The sequence below is a fragment of the Vicugna pacos genome, chromosome X (assembly GCF_048564905.1).
Source record: "Vicugna pacos chromosome X, VicPac4, whole genome shotgun sequence".
Lineage (NCBI taxonomy): Eukaryota > Metazoa > Chordata > Mammalia > Artiodactyla > Camelidae > Vicugna > Vicugna pacos.
The window spans coordinates 5174748-5193567 of record NC_133023.1 but is presented as its reverse complement, the minus strand read 5'-3'; the positions used below and the strand labels follow the sequence as shown (position 1 = coordinate 5193567).

At 48.9% G+C, this 18820-nt stretch overlaps 1 protein-coding gene and 1 long non-coding RNA gene across 3 annotated transcripts in view; one reads left to right on the top strand and one right to left on the bottom strand.

Annotated features, from left to right (window-relative positions):
- Nucleotides 1-18820, top strand: part of ANOS1 (anosmin 1) — a 163057-nt gene that overhangs the window by 143236 nt on the left and 1001 nt on the right. Inside the window, exons 9-13 of one of the 2 annotated variants that reach the window (XM_072956008.1) lie at nucleotides 1563-1709; nucleotides 13466-13560; nucleotides 15829-16000; nucleotides 16999-17219; nucleotides 18229-18373. In XM_072956008.1, the coding sequence (XP_072812109.1) occupies nucleotides 1563-1709; nucleotides 13466-13560; nucleotides 15829-16000; nucleotides 16999-17219; nucleotides 18229-18373 (780 nt within the window). The remainder of the gene's footprint in view (nucleotides 1-1562; nucleotides 1710-13465; nucleotides 13561-15828; nucleotides 16001-16998; nucleotides 17220-18228; nucleotides 18374-18820) is intronic. The other variant, XR_012067469.1, reaches the window with a different exon arrangement.
- The window catches only part of LOC107034155 (uncharacterized), a 442513-nt gene continuing 429190 nt past the window's right edge, over nucleotides 5498-18820 (bottom strand). Inside the window, exon 7 of the long non-coding RNA XR_012067473.1 lies at nucleotides 5498-5637. This is a non-coding gene — a long non-coding RNA (uncharacterized lncRNA). The remainder of the gene's footprint in view (nucleotides 5638-18820) is intronic.

The following is an 18820-nucleotide window of genomic DNA, read 5'->3' as shown; positions in this document are numbered from 1 at the left end:
ACCTACTAAGTCAAATATTTCTCTTAAGTTCTATGAGCCGCTCTTGCAAATTAATTGCATCTAAGGAGGTTGTCTGGGGGGGGGTCTTCGGAACTTTTGATCTATAAGAGGTCATCAGATGCACAGGTGACAACCTAGACTTGGGACCGGTGTCTGCAGGTGGGAGACGTGGTCTTTAGGGACTGAGCCTTTAGGAGCCCCGACCCTTGGGGTCTGATGCCGTCTGTGGGTAGAACGCATCAGAACTGAGCTGAACTGTAGGACACCCCACCGGTGTCCGAGAGTCGGTGGTGTGGGGAACCCCCCCACACACACACTGGCTTTGGGTGCAGAACCCTGACACCTAGTAAATGTGTCTCAGGTATCCAGACGTTCATCTGAATTATTTAAAATATTGTAAATATGAACCCAGCTAATGTAAGTGTCCTTTTTCTTTTAATCAGATCCACTGGGTGGATGACTTAACGGGCCCGCCTGTGTAGGGAGACGTTCACGTTCGATGCACTTGTTCCTCAGGGGTCCTCAGTTTTCCTTTCTCTTGCTTCACCCCGTCTCCCCTTTCACCCTAATCTTTCCCTCCTCCTTCCACATTCCCAATAACTCCAACCTCACAGCGCTGTTAGAAAATCCTGGAACATGGGTCTTACTGGTTTCTAATCAGTACAGCTTGAGCTGCCCCCTCAGTGTGCCCCCACCGCCCTGGGCGCATCCCTCAGCCCAGCCCAGCCCAGCCCAGCCCAGCCCTGCCCTGCAAGCGGTAATTACCTGCAGACAGGACTCCGCTCTCCCAAGAGCCCTGAGGGAGAAAAGCTCTGTATCTCCAGCCCTCCGCTCAGTGCCTGCGCTTAGGACATGGTCACCAGCATTTACAGGAAGAGAATGAATGGATGAGTGAACGGGCCCTTACGGTCCACTCCCCAGTTGCAGGTCCAGATGCCACTGCGTCTCGTTTCTTGTGCTGCGTGTCTGAACAGCTCACAGTAACCCGTCAGTCCTGGGCGTCTGTCCCCAGTCTGAACAGGACAGCGAGTGGCTGCTGGTGGCTGTGACTGATCTGCAAGTCCGTTGGGTTGATGCAGTCTGTGCTTTCCACCACTCACCTGACACAGCTGAGGCTTCTTTCTTTGCACCAGGCCTGACGTATCATGTGGGCATTTCTGTGAAAAGCTACCTACGTTGTTTTCATGAAATGGTATCTGAATATTATTTCGTTTACTTCCTGCGTAACTACAAAAGAAAAATGTATGTGAGAAATACTATGTACACCTGTTACCTAAATCGGAGCATCTTTCAAGGCCGGTGAATGTAGGCTGATTAGCAGTTTAAATCAGGGGATTGCGTATAATATATACAGCCTACTTTTGGGTATTCATTCCAGCCTGTTACGAAGGGGGAGGTGTTACCAGCTTGAGCGTGAAGGCGTCTGTAGTTGCATCACATTGTACTTTAAAAGCAGGCACCAAGCATGCATGAACGGCAGCGGGAATTAAACACACTGGGACCGCTCTCAGGTTCCTTGATTATTTCGAACAGGTAAACGAGAATGTCGTGCTTTGTTGTAGAACACCACCTTGGGAAAACTAGGAAAAGTGAGGTGCAGGTACAGCCCCCCTTCCAAAGGCGACGGCCCTCGCGCCTCCTGGAAATCGGAGCCCCGTTCTACCAGGACAGCCAGCTGCAAGTGAAGGTCTACTGGAAGAAGACGGAAGGTGAGTGAGCGCACGGTCCGCCTGTCTGGCCGCTGCGCGCGGGAAGGAGCGCGCTGACGGAGGAGCCAGCAGCGGGCCACCGTGCTGGCATTACGGAAGACAGGGCTGAGCAGAACGCTCACGTGCTCTTTTTTCCATCACAAATAATTTGGAAAACAGAAAAAAAAAAAAAAGATTATCTTCTCAGTATCATTTCATGGAAATAGCGTCTTAGTGGATTTCCTTTCAGAAGTTTCCTATGCTTCTGTTTTCAGTCATGTGTGTGTGAAAGAAACATGTTTTCGTATTATATTTGCATTCTATATTGTCATACATTTTTTATACTATTTTTAAATTGCCGCCTTGGTGGACATAATGAAATACCATAGTATATGTCATGATTCAATCACGGCCAAGCATTTAGCTGCCTTCAGACTTTCTATCTTATAAATAATACTGCAGTGAACATTCATCCCTAATTCTTTGTCTTTTTACCTCTGGGGTAAATTTCTTTTCTTCCTCTGTTTTCTTTTAGTCATAATATTTACTTTGAATTATTGAGAGAGTACTTATGGAGTTAACTGACATACATTTTTATATTTATCACTTCTGTGCATATTTAAGACATTTTTAAAGCAAAATAGATTATTTCAGGAATTCAGTTTTATCAATTCGTATTTTTCCAAAGTGCTACTCAGGGTGTTGGCTCATGTCCCACAAGGGATATTGGTGTTGCAGCCCTTCTTGTTCCAGAACTTTCTTCCAAGCTGCTGAAACGCATCTTGAGGTTGCAGTAATGTTACCAGTAATGTTAATGTCTTATTGCTATCATGTGATACTTAAAATTAAATTTTATTTATTCAATATTGATTATTAAGATTATATATTAATATATCCTTAGCACTACATGATCTGCTGTCCAGTCAGCCCTCCATATCAGCAGGGTCTGTATCTGTGCATTCAGCCAGCTGTGGGGCGTGTTTAAGATCTGCAGTTGGCTGAATCCAAGGATGCAGAGTCTGAAGGCACGGCTTTAGGACTTGAGCATCCTTGGAATTTGGTACCCAAGGTGTGGATCCAGCCCCCCATCTCCGGTGGATACTGAGGGATGTCTGTATTAACTAATTTTAAATTAGAATTGTATGTTGATATATTACTTTAACAACACATATTCAATCAATATAATACCGAAAATGTAAACCTAACAGAAGATGCGAACGTCTAGCACAAACAAGAGTAGTCATCCTCATCCTGGCTTCTCAGACAGATTTGTTGGACCTGTATTTGAAGTCACACAAGTGGAGTTGCCCGGTTTGCGTCTGGATGAGTGGGGCAGTGAGGATTTCATGTGGGAAACTCATCCGTTGTGTTTCGTGAAGCTGACTCATCCGTTTACGCCGCTGCAGTTGTCCCTGGTGTGCCTCTTACGCCGCTGCAGTTGTCCCTGGTGTGCCTCAGGGCTGTGTCTTTGCAGCAGTTGCTGGAGATGTGGTTTGTTCCAGTGATGGGTCATTAAGAGCAGGGCTGCCGTGAACAGCCTACGAACACAGGGCTTTGGATGCGAGTGTGTGCATGTTCTTCCCCAGAAGTGGGATCCTCAGGTCATAGAGATGTGGATCTTTAGAGGATACGAGAGGTTTCCAAAGTGGTTGGATGGAGCACACTCCCCCAGGAGGGTGAGGGAGCCGCGGCTGCCTGGAGTTCTCTCCCCCACTGGCTGGAATTCCCCACCTTTCTCAGTTCAGCCATCCCGGTCCATGTGAAAAGATGGCTCCGTGTTGTCTGAACCTCGTTTTTCTGGTCACCCAGGAGTTGAGCATCTTTTCGTAAGTGTATTGACAGTTGGACCTCCTCTTTTGGGGAGCAGTCTTCAGCTGTGCAGCCAGTCTGTCCCACAGGGCGCCTTTACAGGTAGCGTACGTGAGTCATCTGTGGGGTTCAGCTAAGTTCTTCCCCTCCCCCACTTTTATTTCTTCCCCTCCCCCACTTTTATTTATTTCACTTTCTTAATACATCTTAAGTTTAGAGATTAGCAACTCATCTTTTTGTTTCCTTTCTGCATACTGCCCTTCCCGTCCTATTTAAGAAACATTTGCTTAAGCAGGGTGAGAAAGATACTCCCCGTATCTCCTAGGAGTTACACTGCCTCCTCTTTCTGTCTCCGCTGACTCTTGCCCAGAACTGGCTCTTGTTGCAGGGACCTCACGGAGGGCATCCGCGTCCTTTTACTTGTCTTTCCCTCTTGGTCTCCACCTGATCTAGGATTTTTTACTTAAATCATAGTTCTTTCCCCAAAGCTCTTTGCCCTAAATCAAATAGATATGTACAAATTACTTTTGAACTTTCTATAGAGTCATTTAGCGTATTTTTCCAACTTTGTGGAATCATTTAGCGTATTTTTCCAACTTTGTGGCAATACCACATTGTCTTAACCACTGTAGACTTACAAATATTTTAAAACACAGTCCTCTGGGCTTTTTTTTAGCTTCTTTTTCACATTGTCCTGAGTGTTCTTGGCCCTTCGTGTTTTTGTATAAATATTTGCATTCGTTTGTCAATTTCCACAAAAACCTTCTGAGATCTTTACTGAGATTATAAGTAATCTCCATGTCAATGACTGGAGAATTCGTATCTTAAAAATCGACAAACATGAGATTTTTTTTTTCCAGGATTACATTTTTCTATCAGCTGCGTTTTGTAATATATAGAGGCCATAATAGCTTTTAATATGATATTACCTTGTCCACTGAAACACTTCATCTGATGATTCTTTTCCATTTCTCTACAAAACAAACATGTAGTCTGTCCGTAACGAGAGTTTCACAGTTCCCTCTCCAGACCCTTCTCACTTTGCTCCTTCCCCATGCTTCACAGTGGCTGAGGCTTTCCGTGCGGTGTTGACTCAATGTGATGACTGTTGACATGGTGTTTATTTAAAAACTTTTCTTTTGGCTTTTTGGCTCTTTCATTTCTGTTTATTCAAAACAGGGATTAAACAGAAGCACTTTTTTCTTCTTTCTTGGCTGTGTATTTACCAGTAATTCACTGGAATATTTATATGGGAGCAAGTTAAAAGTATTATAACTGAGCAAGGTCACTGCAGACAAGTATCTGTAAGCAACTATTACATGTAAAACACTGGACAGCTGTAAAGTAGTATTTGGACCAGGATAACAGAGTTTAAGAATACATTCTTAACGAAGATACATTTTGTTTCAAAGCCCAGGCCAACCACTTGGCAGCTGTGTGACCCTAGGCAAATCCATCACTTGCTGATTCAGTTTCTTACCTATAAAATGGAATGATACCCATTCATAGGGGCACTGGGCAAAATAATGGTGGGTGTGTGTATAATGGATATACACACACACACACGTATATGCGAGTATTTGCTTCTATTGTTTCCATCTTTATTGAGATACAATTGACATGTAACACTGTTTAAGGCACACAGCAGTGGTGATTTGATACATACAGCTATTGCAAAAACACCACCACAGTAGGGTGAGTTCACATTTCCAGGCACAATGTTTACTTGTAAGGTTTGTGTAGACACGCTTTAGCAGATGAGTAAAATTCCCCGCTGCTCTTACTTGCAAAGTTTTCATCATGAACCCATACTGATTTTTATCTAATATTCTTTCTGCAAGAAATGAGCTGATCTGCGACTTCTCCTTTATTCTGTTAACATGATGAACTAAAGAGGAAATGATGTATCACCCCTGAAGTTCCTTGTGAGGATCCAGTGCGATTACACATACCGAGTGCTCGGGCACAGTGCCTGGCACTAAGCAGACACCTTATAAATTAAGGGTTCTTACGGAGCTTCTTGTAGGCGGAGCCGTAAGGGGTGGTCGGGGTCAGAGAGAAGACAGGACTCAGGCCGGAGGGAGAGGGACCCGGAGCTGGGGGCCTCACACTGCTCTGGGACCGACTCCGTGTTTTTCTCCTGTGCAGATAAGATAACAAAGTGCAATGCTTTAAAACGGTTTTCATTATCTACTTTGCAATAGACATGCTATTAAACCTTTAAGTATCTTACAAAATTTGGCAGGTGAGGAGAGCTTTAACCTTTCTTGTGCTATGTCTGCAAGCAGGAATATGGTCAGAATTCCCATCCAAGAAAAATGTGAGTGCATGACAGCTAAGGAATCACGTTTGTCATGAAGCATGTGTGTGTGTGTATACACGTACACACACGTTGCTGTCAATGATCATGGTGTGCAGCAGGTGGCTGTGTTGTGGAAATGTGGCAGGACAGTAACTTATTTTGCTGTTAGTCTGCAAATGTTAGTTGATTTCTGCTTGATCACATGGTCACTTATGTAGGTACTGCAACAAGTCTGCTCTACCGAGAGTCTCCTATTTTTCCAGAGAGCCCTCTTTCTTATATTATAATAGCCATTCCGTTTCCCTTCTGATTGTAAGTTGGAAAGTCAAATGCATGTATATAAAACAGCAGAGCTCGCTCTGCCAGTGCACTTGGTAGGAGACCGTGGAAAGTCTGTGGCGTCCCTGGCGGAACGAGGTGGAGAACGTGTATCCCAAACTTACTCCCCATTTTTCCTCCTTCCAGCAGTCTCTGAGGCAGTCACCATGTGACCCACAGAATCCCAAACCAGAGCTTCCCCAGACATTTACAAATTACGTGCATGTTCATAATGATCGCAGACGTAGGAACGGAGACGCCTTTTAAATTGACACACAGTTGTACCGCTGCGTGAATTCTGTCCAGAACGTGAATTTGAGTGCTCTTTCTGCTGTAGAAAGGGCTGCTTTGGCTCAATTTCCTGGACTTTTCGATTCAGTAAAATCATACGTTGTATGACTCAAGAGAGTTGTCTCAAAGGGGGTTAAAGTCCTTGACACAAGTAACTGCATATTCTTGCATTCAAATCGATTTCAATGAGTTGAAAAACTAAAAGGATGGAATGTTTGTGACAGACCAGGGTAGAATAGAATCTTGTTCACAAACCAGTGCAGAATTCTTAGAGAAACTGGCTTTTGGACGTCACATTTCCTAAAAGGCATGGAGCACAGGGTGTGTGGTTTTAGGACCTGGAAGTTAGGAACTTAAAAGCACAAATCTATCCATTTCCCAAAGACGGAGCTTAACTTTTTGGTAGCATTTATTGTGATGTGGCATATAATTTTGTAGGGAAATGAATCAAATATTATTCAATTTTAAATATGAAACATTAGCCCTTCTCAACTTACTCCTTATGTTATTTGAGTTACAGAAGTGAATGTTCTGGCAGAAAGTAGGTTATTTTCAACAGTGAATTTGGAGAGCAAACATTATTCTGAAAGGAACAGTTCACTTAGTTAATTCTATTAATTCATAATTTTTTCTGTGCTCCAATAACATATACAAGTGTGGGCACTTTTACATATACAAGTGTGGGCACTTTTTTGGTTGGCTTTTTTAAACTAAATGTTGTTAAACTGGGCTTCTGTGGACACCATTATAGATGCTTGAAGAAATTTTTTAATCTAAGCTTATTTAGTGTTTTACTTTTTCAGATTACTTTTTATTCTCTTTTCAGATTACTTTTTATTCTCTTATGTAATACAATATCTTGTTTCCGAACTTTCTTTTTCTCTCGTATCTTAGACTATAACAAAGTCGATTTCTCCATTAGCTGGTAATTAGTGAAATAACAGTGCATGTGAATGAGTGTTCCTTGACTCATCCGTCCATCCATCCACTCAGTACGTATTTACTGAGTATCACCTTCCAGAACCCCGCTCGTCTGTGTTTGTACAAAGGTGAACCCGAGGAGACACCCTCTTTGTGTTCGTGGGGTGGTAACCAGGGGGGTTGGCAGAGATTAATCAAATACTCACGCAGCAAACACAGCACTGGGAAGAAGAGGGGTGTCCACCTGAGATGGAGGTTCAGAGGTCGCGGAGCCATCACCCTGAGACCCGGAAGGCCACGCTGGGGGGGCTCTTTGCTCTGAGAGTGAAGGGAACTGGATCACTGTACGTGGGACAGACGGCTTTGAGAGGAGCATCCTGGCTGCGTGTGCAGGACCGACGTGAAAGGCACCGTTGCGTCTGTGGTCCGCTGTGCTGGGAGCACGTTGCGGGAGGCCAGGAGGGAGCAGGTACGGCCAGTAACGGGTGGTGATGGGGCAGAGGAAGGGAGGTGGCTGGATCTGAGGGAGACTCAGCGGATGAAATCTGCTGGGTGTGAAGGGGGCAGGAAGGAGACATGGGGAGTGGGGTCTGCAGCTGGGCTGGCGGTGCCTGACGGCTGTAAGGGATACCAGGCAGTTTGTGGTGGATACATGTTCTGGGTGGGAGGTGCATGGAGCCAGAGGAGAAGAGTCGGGGTTCACATCATTCCCCATGCACTACCAGGCATGCTGGCCACTCCCAAGTGCCCGGAGGTGCTGCTTACTTACACTGGGAGGTGAAGGCCATGGCCCTGCCTCCCCTGGGACAATGCCATGCACAGCCTACCAGCTGCAAGCAGCTGCCCTTGCGTGGAGCTCAGGCCAGGGCTAGAAGGGGAGAAGTCTGCGTTGGTAGAAGTGACAGGCATGCATTATGGAGGGTCACCTAGAGAGTCTAGACGGTGAATGGAAGGGGAGCAGGACCTGGCGTGTTGCAACCCCAGCTCTGGTGGCAGGACAGGGGGGTGACCCAGCACTGTACACACAGGGGGCACCCAGAGGAACTGCAGAGGATGGGGAGACAGGCCAGACACCCAGGGGACCACGGGCTCCAAGAAGAGGGAGGGGAGGGTCATGCCAGATGCGGCTGGGGCTTCCTGTGAAGGGCTGGGGACTGTCCTTGCGGGTGGGCGGCCCTGCAGTGATCACGTTTGAAGGAACCGACGCCACTGGAACCACTTCAATCTCATTTCTTTGCACCAAACGGTGAGGACTGGCTTAGAGGTAACAGATGAAAATTATGCTACCGGTTTTATTTAATTCTTATTTTTCAATTGAAGTAGAGTTGATTTAAATGTGTTAGTTTCAGGTGTACAGCAAAGTGATTCAGTTATACATACACGTGTGTGTGTGTGTGTGTATGTATTTTCAGATTCTTTTCCATTACAGGTTATTACAAGATAGTAAATACAGTTCCCTGTGCTGGACAGCAGGTCCTTGTTGCTTATCTGTTCTGTTCTGTGTATAGTGGTGTGTATCTGTTCATCCCAAACTCCTACTTTATCCCTCCCACACCCTCTCTCCTTTGGTAACCAAAAGCTGGTTTTCTATATCTGTGAATCTATTTCTGTTTTGTAAATAAGTTCATTTGTATCATTTTCTTAAAATTCCAGGGGTAAGTGATACCATATGGTATTTGTCTTTCTCTTTCTGACTTCGCTCCGTATAGTAACCTGTGCTGCTGCGAATGGCATTATTTTGTTCTTCCTTATGGCCGAGTCATAGTGTGTGCGTCCAAATAAACGGACTTCTTCATCCATTTCTCTGTCCGTGGGCATTGAGGCTGCTTCCAGGTCTTGGCTAGTGTACAGAGTGCTGCTGTGAACAGTGGGGTGCAGGCATCTCTTCAGGTTACTTTCCCCCAGGTATACGCCCAGGAGTGGCACCGCTGGGTCATACGGTAAGTCTGTTTAGTTTTTGGAGGAACCTCCATACGGCTCGGCACAGTGGCTGCACCCACCTGCGCTCCCACCAGAGGGCTCCCTTTCCTCCACACCCTCTCCAGCACTTAATATTTGTGGGACTTTTTGATAATGGCCCTTCTGACCGCTGTGAGGTGATACCTCACGGGAGTTTGGATTTTTTGGATTTGCGTTTCCCTAATGATTAGTGATGTTGAGCGTCTTCTCGTGGGCGTACTGGCCACCTGCACGTCTTCTTTGGAGAAATGTCAGTTTAGATCTAAACCCATTGTTCAATTGGGTGGTTTGGGTTTTGATACTGAAGTATTTGAGCTGTTCGCAAATATTTTCTCCCGGTCTGTAGGCTGTCTTTTGGTTTTGTTTGTGGTTTCCTTTGCTGTGCAAAAGGTTTTTGGTTTAGTTGGATGAGTATTATGCTACTGATGTTGAAGTGAAAGGGGCTACAGTGGATCCTGCCCCTCACAGATTCTCTACTTGAAGATCTGTCTTCTCACTAAGGTTTGTTTGTAACCCCAGACCAACCGTGGGGGAGCTCCTGTGGTCCTCAGTGGGGATGCCCGTGCAGGGTGGTGACAACGTGGAGTCACCGCACATCCACAGTCCCGCTGGAAGTTGGAGGCGCTGCTTTCTTCTTTCAGCTCTCATGCCGCAAGCGTGTCCTTTGCATGGTCTGTTTAGTGCCATGGGCTTTTGGTCTGTTCCGTTTCCTTTTCTTGCTTTTTGCTGGAGATCTTTTCTGGTTAGACTGGCCCTGAGAACAGTCCAGAAGGGCTGCACTGTGCTGTCCAGTGAACGGACGTTGCTACATCCTGTCTGTCCAGGGATGAGTTAGGGGGCTGTGGGCTCTGAGTACACTGTAAAGGAAGCAATAACGTGGTGCACCCAGAAAAAGGGAGAGAAAAGTCGCTGATTTATACACAAGGCTGCCTGTTAGGTCCTGGTGATGAAGCTCTGGAAAGGTGGCAAAGTGGGTAAAGGTGTGGTTTTTGAGATGACGACAGATAAGAAACTCCAGGGCAGGCATTATTAGTGCGAGGCTGAACACTAAAGAAACTGACAGCCCTGCTCCCCAAAATGTTTTCAGCTAGAGGTTTTTAAGCAAAGAAATATTACAATTATGAATTTATAAGAAACATGTATAAGCTTAAAAAACAAAAACCCAGAAACATAGCTGACAAAAGTTGGGGACCAGAAGCTCCCAGGAATCTAAGCCAGCATGTCCCCAAGAAGCAGCAATCCAGAATTTGCTAATTCGGGGTCCACGGGGATTTTATAAACCATAACCTCTGTGAATAATGCTCATTGCAGAGACCTCCGTGTGAAGCGCAGGCCAGTGTTTGCTGAAGCTTGGAAGACAGTGGCCTGTGTGCGCATCTGAAAGCAGTCTGTGCAGGACCCCTGACAAGGCAGCTTGTTCACCTGCAGCGTGTTCTCAGCTGCTGGTGTTACTGTCATTCGGGTTTGGTGAAGGCAGCAGAGCAAGAGACAACGGTCAGTCATTGGAAAGACAGTTTGCTCCTGACAGTTCCCAAGAGGAAGATCCATCCCAGCACACGGGCCACGCGGGGAAGCCCAGGGCTGGTCAGGAGGCAGGGGAGCTGTGGTCCGGAGCTTTGCTGTGCTTCCTGTGGGGAGGAGCAGGCAGGCAAGGGGTTGTCTGTGTGCCTGGCACCCGGCCCTGGGTGGCGGGAGCAGGGGGACAGTGGTCTGGAGAGTGAGGGCCCCCAGGGCAGGTGCTGGGGTGTGGTCTCTGGACCAGCTGGTTTGTGCAGGAAAAATATGCAGGTAAGCGGTTTACTCTAGGGACTGGCTACCCTTAGAGGGCAGCCTGCCAGGGCCAGCGTGGCCTGGGATGTCAGAACATCACAGACAGACGAGAACACAAAGGCACGATTCAATCAAAGGCAAGCTGAAACGATGGGGAGCAACGGGAGGGCAGAAGCCAAGGGTGTAGTTTTAGGAACCTTGAGTTTGAAAAGCCCCTACGTGTTTTAAGTTGGGGGCACCTGCCCTTCCAGGCAGTAGCCCAGGTAGACGCAGAAATGGGGAGCTGTTGGCAGGAGGAGAAGACGAGGGCGTGACCCTGGGCTGGGCGGCCCTGGGAGCCGAGCAGCGGATGGGGCCCCAGGGCCATGGCTCCTCTGGGGAAAACCGCATCACTCTGTAAAGTAGGTGGGGGCCTGTCAGGATGCCCCGAGCCATGGGCATCAGCTGTACCATCATAGAGTCGCAGGAAAGCACACTGGACTCCACCCCCGACCGCTCTCCACTCAGGAGAGTCAGGCCCGCCCTCACCCGGCTCAGCGCCCGCCCCTCCCTGGGGCTAGAACTGTGCTGCCCCAGACGGTGGCCACTAGCCACTCTTAAGTTTACTTTTAAATTGATTTAAATGAATTAAGTTTAAGAATAGGATTTTTCAGGTGCACTAGCGCTATGTCCGTGGCTTTCTAGGCCCACGTGGCTGGGGGCGCCACGTACAGACGATCCGGTCATCACGGGCAGTTTGTTGGACGGCCCCGCCCAGGGTGCTCTGCGCTGACCACCCCCACGGCCACCCTCCTTTCAGTCTGTCCTCAAAGGTCAGCTCCTCCGCGAGCCAGGCCGGCCACTTCATTTAAAGCTGTCACCCTCCGTCAGGACGCGTCCTGCTCTCGCCTTCTGTGTTTATCCAATCCCCCGCCTATCGTACTCACGCACTTTCTTTATCATTTGTCCCACCCCCCTGAGTGTTTCAGATCGACCGGAACAGCTGCTTCTGGGAGATTTCGCTGCGATGCCTAGAACAGCACCCTTGTTGAAAGAAGGGGTCTGAATGCACTCATTGACTGACTTACACTTAATGTATCACGTGTAATTCTTTTCCAGAGAAAACAAAAACCCCTTGATGTCTGCTCTGTACAAAGTGAAAACCTCAAATCAGGGGGTTCCTCTTTTAACCACCCCTGCTGCCCGCTTGGTATCTGTTTATTTTCTCAGAATGAAAGTTCTTTTTTTCTTGTTCCAAAGTGCTCAGAGCAAGTTCCCACCAGACCTACCCCATTTAATCAAAGCGTTTTCCCCTCTGAAATCCTCCATCAAACGCTTGGCGTGAGCGTTCGGGACAAGATGCTAATCACCCAAGGGGCGCTGCCTTTCACGCCCCGGGGACACCCTGGGTGATTAATAGACCCAGGACGGCCCAGACCTCCTTTCCCACACTCGGTTGCCCAGAGGAGAGATGGACAGAAAACACGCTGCTCCAGCAGCAAGTGAACATGGTTAAGGGGTCTGTGTTCTCGCCTGGCTTGGAAAGCAGGTCTCATTTCAGGAGGGATCCCACACGCGGAAACGCAGGGAGGCACTTGTGTAAGGCGGGGGGGAGGGGGCTGTTGGCCCTGTGTCTTCAGTCTGAGTGGAGTCTTGCTCTCCGCAGGGCTCCAGACGGAGCACAGCGCAATCTTCGTGCTGAGGGCAATGCTTTTGTTCTTGCCTGGATTCAAGAGCCTCTCAACCAGCTTTATCAGAAACGTGTAGCATCCAGAGACATGTGAGGATTCTGTCTTGCAGTCCAGGAAGTCAGAGAACAGCCGCTCAGTGTCACCCTTCGGGGACTGTCTTACTGTGGACGCCGTGGCTAGGCTGTTCTCAACACCTCTCTGGAGTCACTGTGCTATGACTTTACTCATTTTTTTAATCTGGTTCTCTTATTTCAGTGCAGTTTTCCTGTGACAGCACATTACTTTTTCCCTGACTTCATTCTTTGAAATTTTTTTTGAGGTAGTCAGCTTACAATGTTCTGTCAATTTCTGGTATACAGCAAGTTTCAGTCACCCACAGACATACATATATTCCTTTTCAGATTCTTTTTCATTGTAGGTTAGTTACTACGAGATACTGAATGTAGTTCTCTGTGCTCTACAGTAGGACCTTGTTTATCTGTTTTATATATAGTAGTTTGTATCTGCAAATCCCAAACGCCCAATTTACCCCTTCTCATTCCCTTCCCTGCCAGCAACCATACCCGACTTCATTTTTAATAATGAACCAGTGATCAGATTTTGTGAGGCCCGTGTCCTCAGGTCCACGTGTGCATTTTTAGATCACGCACAGGGTGGTTCTTCCTTGTGTTCTCAGAACGTGGGGCTCCGTGGAAAGTCTTGCAGACTGTTCTTTTTGCTTTGTCTTGACGATACAGATCCCGGTGTCAGTCGGTATCACGTGCAGTGGTTTCCAGAAGTCTGCGCCCACAACGCATCCGCCGGGCTGGAGGCGTCCTCGGGCACGACCCAGGTGAGGGGTGGCCGTGATGCTTGAGTGTCACTGAGACTCACTGGATCTGGGTGTAAAACTGGACGAAAAGAGGTGTGAACTCCATGTCCAGTGGGTCCGCCGTTCTCACCATGTGGCTGTGGGACAGGTGACTAGGTGACACCAGGAGACAGAGGTCACACGGCCACTCACCCCTCTGCCCCTTCACAGTGCTGCAGGGGGACTGCCAGGGCTCAGGGCTCGTGCTTCCAGTCTCTGTGTGTTCCAGCTTAATTGCACAAGAGCTCTGAATTACTTTCTGAATTCTGACCTGGTACTGGGCCTAACGTCTCATTTCCTCAGTGAATTTCTGTATGACAGTCACTGAGCATCTTGCTTTGCTACGTCCCTGACTCCCGCCCACTCATCCAGGTAGGGAAATTTATGGCCTGTCCTGTACACCACACACCGACTTTAAGGTCCATTAAAATCCTTCGGGCCAGTAACTGTCAGGATGACTCAAGACATTATTCCAAGTATTTTGGGGTAATGCAGAAGTCATGGCGCAGAATCAACAAACCAACAGAAAATGTTTCAGAGGGCGTACCCGCTGTCCGTGACAGCAATGCCTGTGTAATAGATCACACAGTAGAAACCGTCTAAAGACATGGTCCCCAGGGTACGAAATATTGATGTGTGATATTTAACAAGGCAGTTTACCTTCTGTACTAAAGCACCCAGTACAGTGTTTTTAGAATCGTATCTGATCATCTAAGCAGGCAGCTAAAACAGATCCCCGGGTTTGCAGAATCACAGCCTAGTGCTGGGTTTGACCTGTCCCCACAGGTGGTCACCAGACTTAACTCCTGAAATCCTTAAGCTCTTCCAAGAGTTTGTGCCCTTTGGTTAGAAAAAACGAAGGAAAGAAACCTTTTCCAGAAGGGAAACCCACTTGGAAAGCCGAGGAAGGAATAAGCAGCGGCGGCAGGGCTCAGTAACCATTCTGCAGGCAGACGGTGCGGCCGGGGAACCGTGAGGAATCCAGCTTATTGTCACCGGGCTGGCCAACCCCGGGCTTATATCTTCAGGAGCTCGAAGATGACAATAACCATTTACTGAGTGTACGTAACGTGTCAGGTAGAAATAAGAATCAGAATCCGCAAAGAGCACCCAGCTCAGGGCTCGGAACTTGCCTGTTTCCATTTTTAAACGGCGCTTAGACCCACTTAATTCACGTTCAGGCCGCGATGGCGCGTCCACGGCGCGAGGGCCCCTGAAATACCTGCGAGGCGGGTCCTGAGAGGCTCCCTCTGGCTCCCAGTGTAGTCCCATACGAAGTGCTGAAGGAAAGAGGCTGGGGCTGCCTCCGGGTCACTTGGCACGAATGCTGCCAGGCCGTGTGTGCCCCCCCGCCCCCGCCTCGAGCGCTCAGGGAAGGACGTGGCTCCCCTTCTGTTTTCACTCTGCTCTCACGCTCTCCCCTCACCCACGGTGCTGTCTGGCAGGGACCCTTCTCCCCAAGGGTCCCAAACATGTTCCGCCTGCAGCTCTCGCACGTGTCCGCGGAGCCCTGGTAACTTACGCCGCAGTGGAGACGCGGAACCCAGCAGGCCCCGAGGGAGAAACCTTGTTACGAGCTTGTTCCGAGTCTAAACGTCACCTTTCCCTGTTAGTGTAGTGTTACATCCTGAGCCTCTTACTCCTCCGAGGTTGAGTCTGGCTTTCGTAATTCTGTTTAATCACTGTTCCGGCCGGAAGCAATCACAGCACTCCAAGAAGGGGAGGAAACACACACTGCTAAAGAGTATCTTCATTTTCTTAACTTCATTTTCTTAAGGAAAATCGTAGACCTGAGCCTGTGTCTCAGAGGAGTCTGAGTTAGCGTTCTTGTTTTTTTCTAATGGAGCACCGAGGATTGAACCCAGGACCCTGTGCATACTAAGCACACACTCTATCACTGAGCTAGACCCTCCCCACCACGTTAGCTTTTTTATATTAGAAAAAGCTAGGTTTGTATTTCCAGTTTTACACCACTGCCCCCGCTGCTGCCAAGTCCCGAACACTGGTGTGACGGCTGTTGGTTGGCTGCTCGGATGTGGCATCACCGCGGCCCTGTTCTTCTGGGGAGGCTGTGTCCCACCCCGTGGGAGCGTGTCACAGCTGTAACTCATCCAGGCAGGGCCACTGCCTCCCCTGCACTTTCTACAGAAGCCACACTGCACAGTCCGTAGCAGGAAAACCACCTTGTTGGAATACGATTTCCTCCCATGAGAGTTCGTGCTAGCGTATTCTCCCTCTCTCTTGCTCCAGGAAAATTACATGATTCTCCAAGATCTGTCATTTTCCTGCAAATACAAGGTGACCGTCCAACCAGCGCGGCCGAAGGGCCGCTTGAAGGCAGAAACCGCTTTCTTTATGACTCCGCCGTGCTCCGCTCTCAAGGCGAAAAACCACAAGCACGTGAGCTGCCCCGGAGAAGCAGGTCAGTTTCCCCCCAGCCCCCAGGAGGGCGTCTGTGATGCTGGCCACTGAGATTGTTCCCAAACCTCCTTTCACAGGACCCTTAAAACTAAAAGTACCACCCCCCGTTTTTAAACATTTTAAATTGAAGTATAGTTGGTTTACAGTGTTGGGTTAGTTCCAGGTGTACAGCATAGTGACTGAATTACACATGTATTTCTTTTCATATTCTTTCTTATTATAGGTTTTTACCTATTATATTAGATACTGAGTATAGTTCCCTGTGCTGTACAGTAGGACCTTGTTGTTTATCTATTTTAATATATAGTAGGTAGCATCTGTGAACCCCAAACTCCTAATTTATCCCTCGCCCCCTTCCCCTCTGGTAAGCAAAGGTTTGTTTTTTACGTACTTACTTACAGAACAAAGGCACCCCCCCCTTTCTAAACTGCAAGGTGGCAGGTAGTGTCGTGTGAAGGCATGATTCCAGCAGCACTGGAAAGGTCCTTCCCTGGCACTACTATCTAGAAATGAAGCCAAATGTGTCTACTGCTTGTGCACATTTCATGTAAATTATGTCATTTTTATCCCACCCCTTACCAGGGGAGTTATCTTCAGACGTTCCAACAGCACCCCACACCCTACCCTGTCTGGATCTTCCAAAACCCCTTTCCTACACTGGGACAACTCTCTCAAATGCAGTCCCCTGAATCCTAGAAACCTGTGGCAGCTTTCATATTGACCCTTCTCACTGCAGTCACCCCTGTGCTGTAAGAAAGGGCCCAGTCCTGCCAGATCGCAAAATTCCTTCCATCTCCAAAGCAGAACTCCGGCCTGGAAGGACTTAGCACAAAGGCGCCGGTCGAGGCTCCTGCCCCACCCTGGGCTCACGACGGAGGACGCATGGCCTCCACCCCCCCCCCGAGAGTGGCTGCCAGAAATCCCCAGGAGGCCGGTGACACGGCCGTGTCCCACCACTGTCCGGTCCTAACCCTGGTCTCCCTCTTCCTGCTGGTGTAGGTCACGTACATTCCAGGGGTCCCGCCAAGCCCGAGAACCTGTCTGCCTCCTTCGTGGTCCACGACGTGAACATCACGGGGCACTTCTCCTGGACAATGGCCAAGGCCCACCTCCTGCAGCCCAGGACCGGCTTCCAGGTGACGTGGGCCGAGGTCACGACTGAGAGCAGACAGAACAGCCTGCCCAACAGCATCATCTCGCAGTCCCAGATCCTGCCCTCGGTGGGTGCCCTGGCCCTCAGGGGTCCCGCCCCTGGGACCGTCCTCGGGGTTCCTCGGGTCAGAGGCGGCCGCTTCCGTCCCGGGAGCGAGGGCCACGTGACTGACTGTCAGGTGTACCCTGTCTTCCGACTGTGGTTTTGGAAGTATTAGCAAGTGTTACAAACCATCGTCTCAGCCAGTTCTCATGATCACAGCCAGCTCGTCAACAGACTCATCCTGTCTGTGTGGTCTGCAAGGGACTTAACCGTTCTCTTCCGTCTTTGGTAACCCCGTGTCCCGCAGGTCCACGTGGACGTGTCCTGTTCGAAGCGTTAAGTGGGGGAAAACGCTCAAAGCAGCTTGTTCTTTCTCTCCCTTTCCCCTGCAAACTGGGCCAAAGCCCATAATGAGCTGGCCTGTCTTCCAGGCCACTTAATTCCTTGGCTTGGGGGGAAAGAAAACGAGCACGTGTGGGCCTTTACCCTCTCTAAAAATGCCCTAAGAATGTGCAACTCCTGCTCCAAAAAGGAAAAAGTTCCATGGAAGTAGAAAGTTGTTATTCTATGTATGGGTATTAGGTTTTATTCAATTTTGAGAAAAATGTGTTGGCCTAAAAAGAAACATTTTCAGCTAGGAGCATTGACAGATACTGTATTTCAAGGAACGCAGTTGGCTTGTTCACTGAGATTTGGATGATCAACAATTCACATCACAAGATGTGCAGAGGAAAACTTGAAACCCTGGGAAAGTCTTACGCTGAGGAATAAAAAATGCAGTCTGCAGGGTGAGCCCTGAGAACCGGCCACTTGGCACGTTTTAACTCTGCCCAGGGCCTTTGCTGCCGGGCGCTGACACAGCCGGGCAGGATCCCGGCCCACGGGACACACATTCCCCCAATTATGCAGCGGCGGAAAAAGCAACCCGTCCTGCGCTGACGGGACAGAGGGAGAGGGTCACGGAACAAGAGGCCCTTGTGTGTGTGGTTTTCCAAAGGTCTCTGATGAGGTCTCCCCTTCTGCCCCGCCCCCAGGATCATTACGTCCTGACAGTCCCCAACCTGAGGCCGGCCACCCTCTACCGCCTGGAGGTGCAGGTGCTGACCGCGGGCGGGGAGGGCCCCACCACCATCAAGACCTTCCGCACCCCGGACCTCCCGCCTCCGGCGGCTGCGCACCGTGAGTACCGCCCTGCCGTGCCCTGGCCCCACCCCGCCCCCTCTAGCCCCGCCCCTGCTCTGGCTCCACCCTCACCCCGCTCTAGCCCCGCCCCCTGCACCTGGCCGGTCCTGGTGAAAAGCCAGAATAGGTACTTCAGTGCAGGTTCCTACGAAGTGAGGACTGTGTCTGAGCTCCTCTCTCCCAAGTGGGCCTGCTTCCTGGAGGTTAGTCCACCTCCCTGGAGCCTGAGCTGTTCCTGGTGCCCTGCCCTCTCCCCCCTCTACTTCCTTTCCACACTTCCGTTTTTTTCCCACATCATGCATGCTCTTCCTTGTCTTTTAATCATAAATACAGATGGGGGCAGAAAAACCTACACTCTCATAGTAATCTGAATTTTTCTTTTAAATTAGGATTTTCAAATAGAACAATATAGGAAATCATATTTTTGCTAAGGAGCTTATGTTC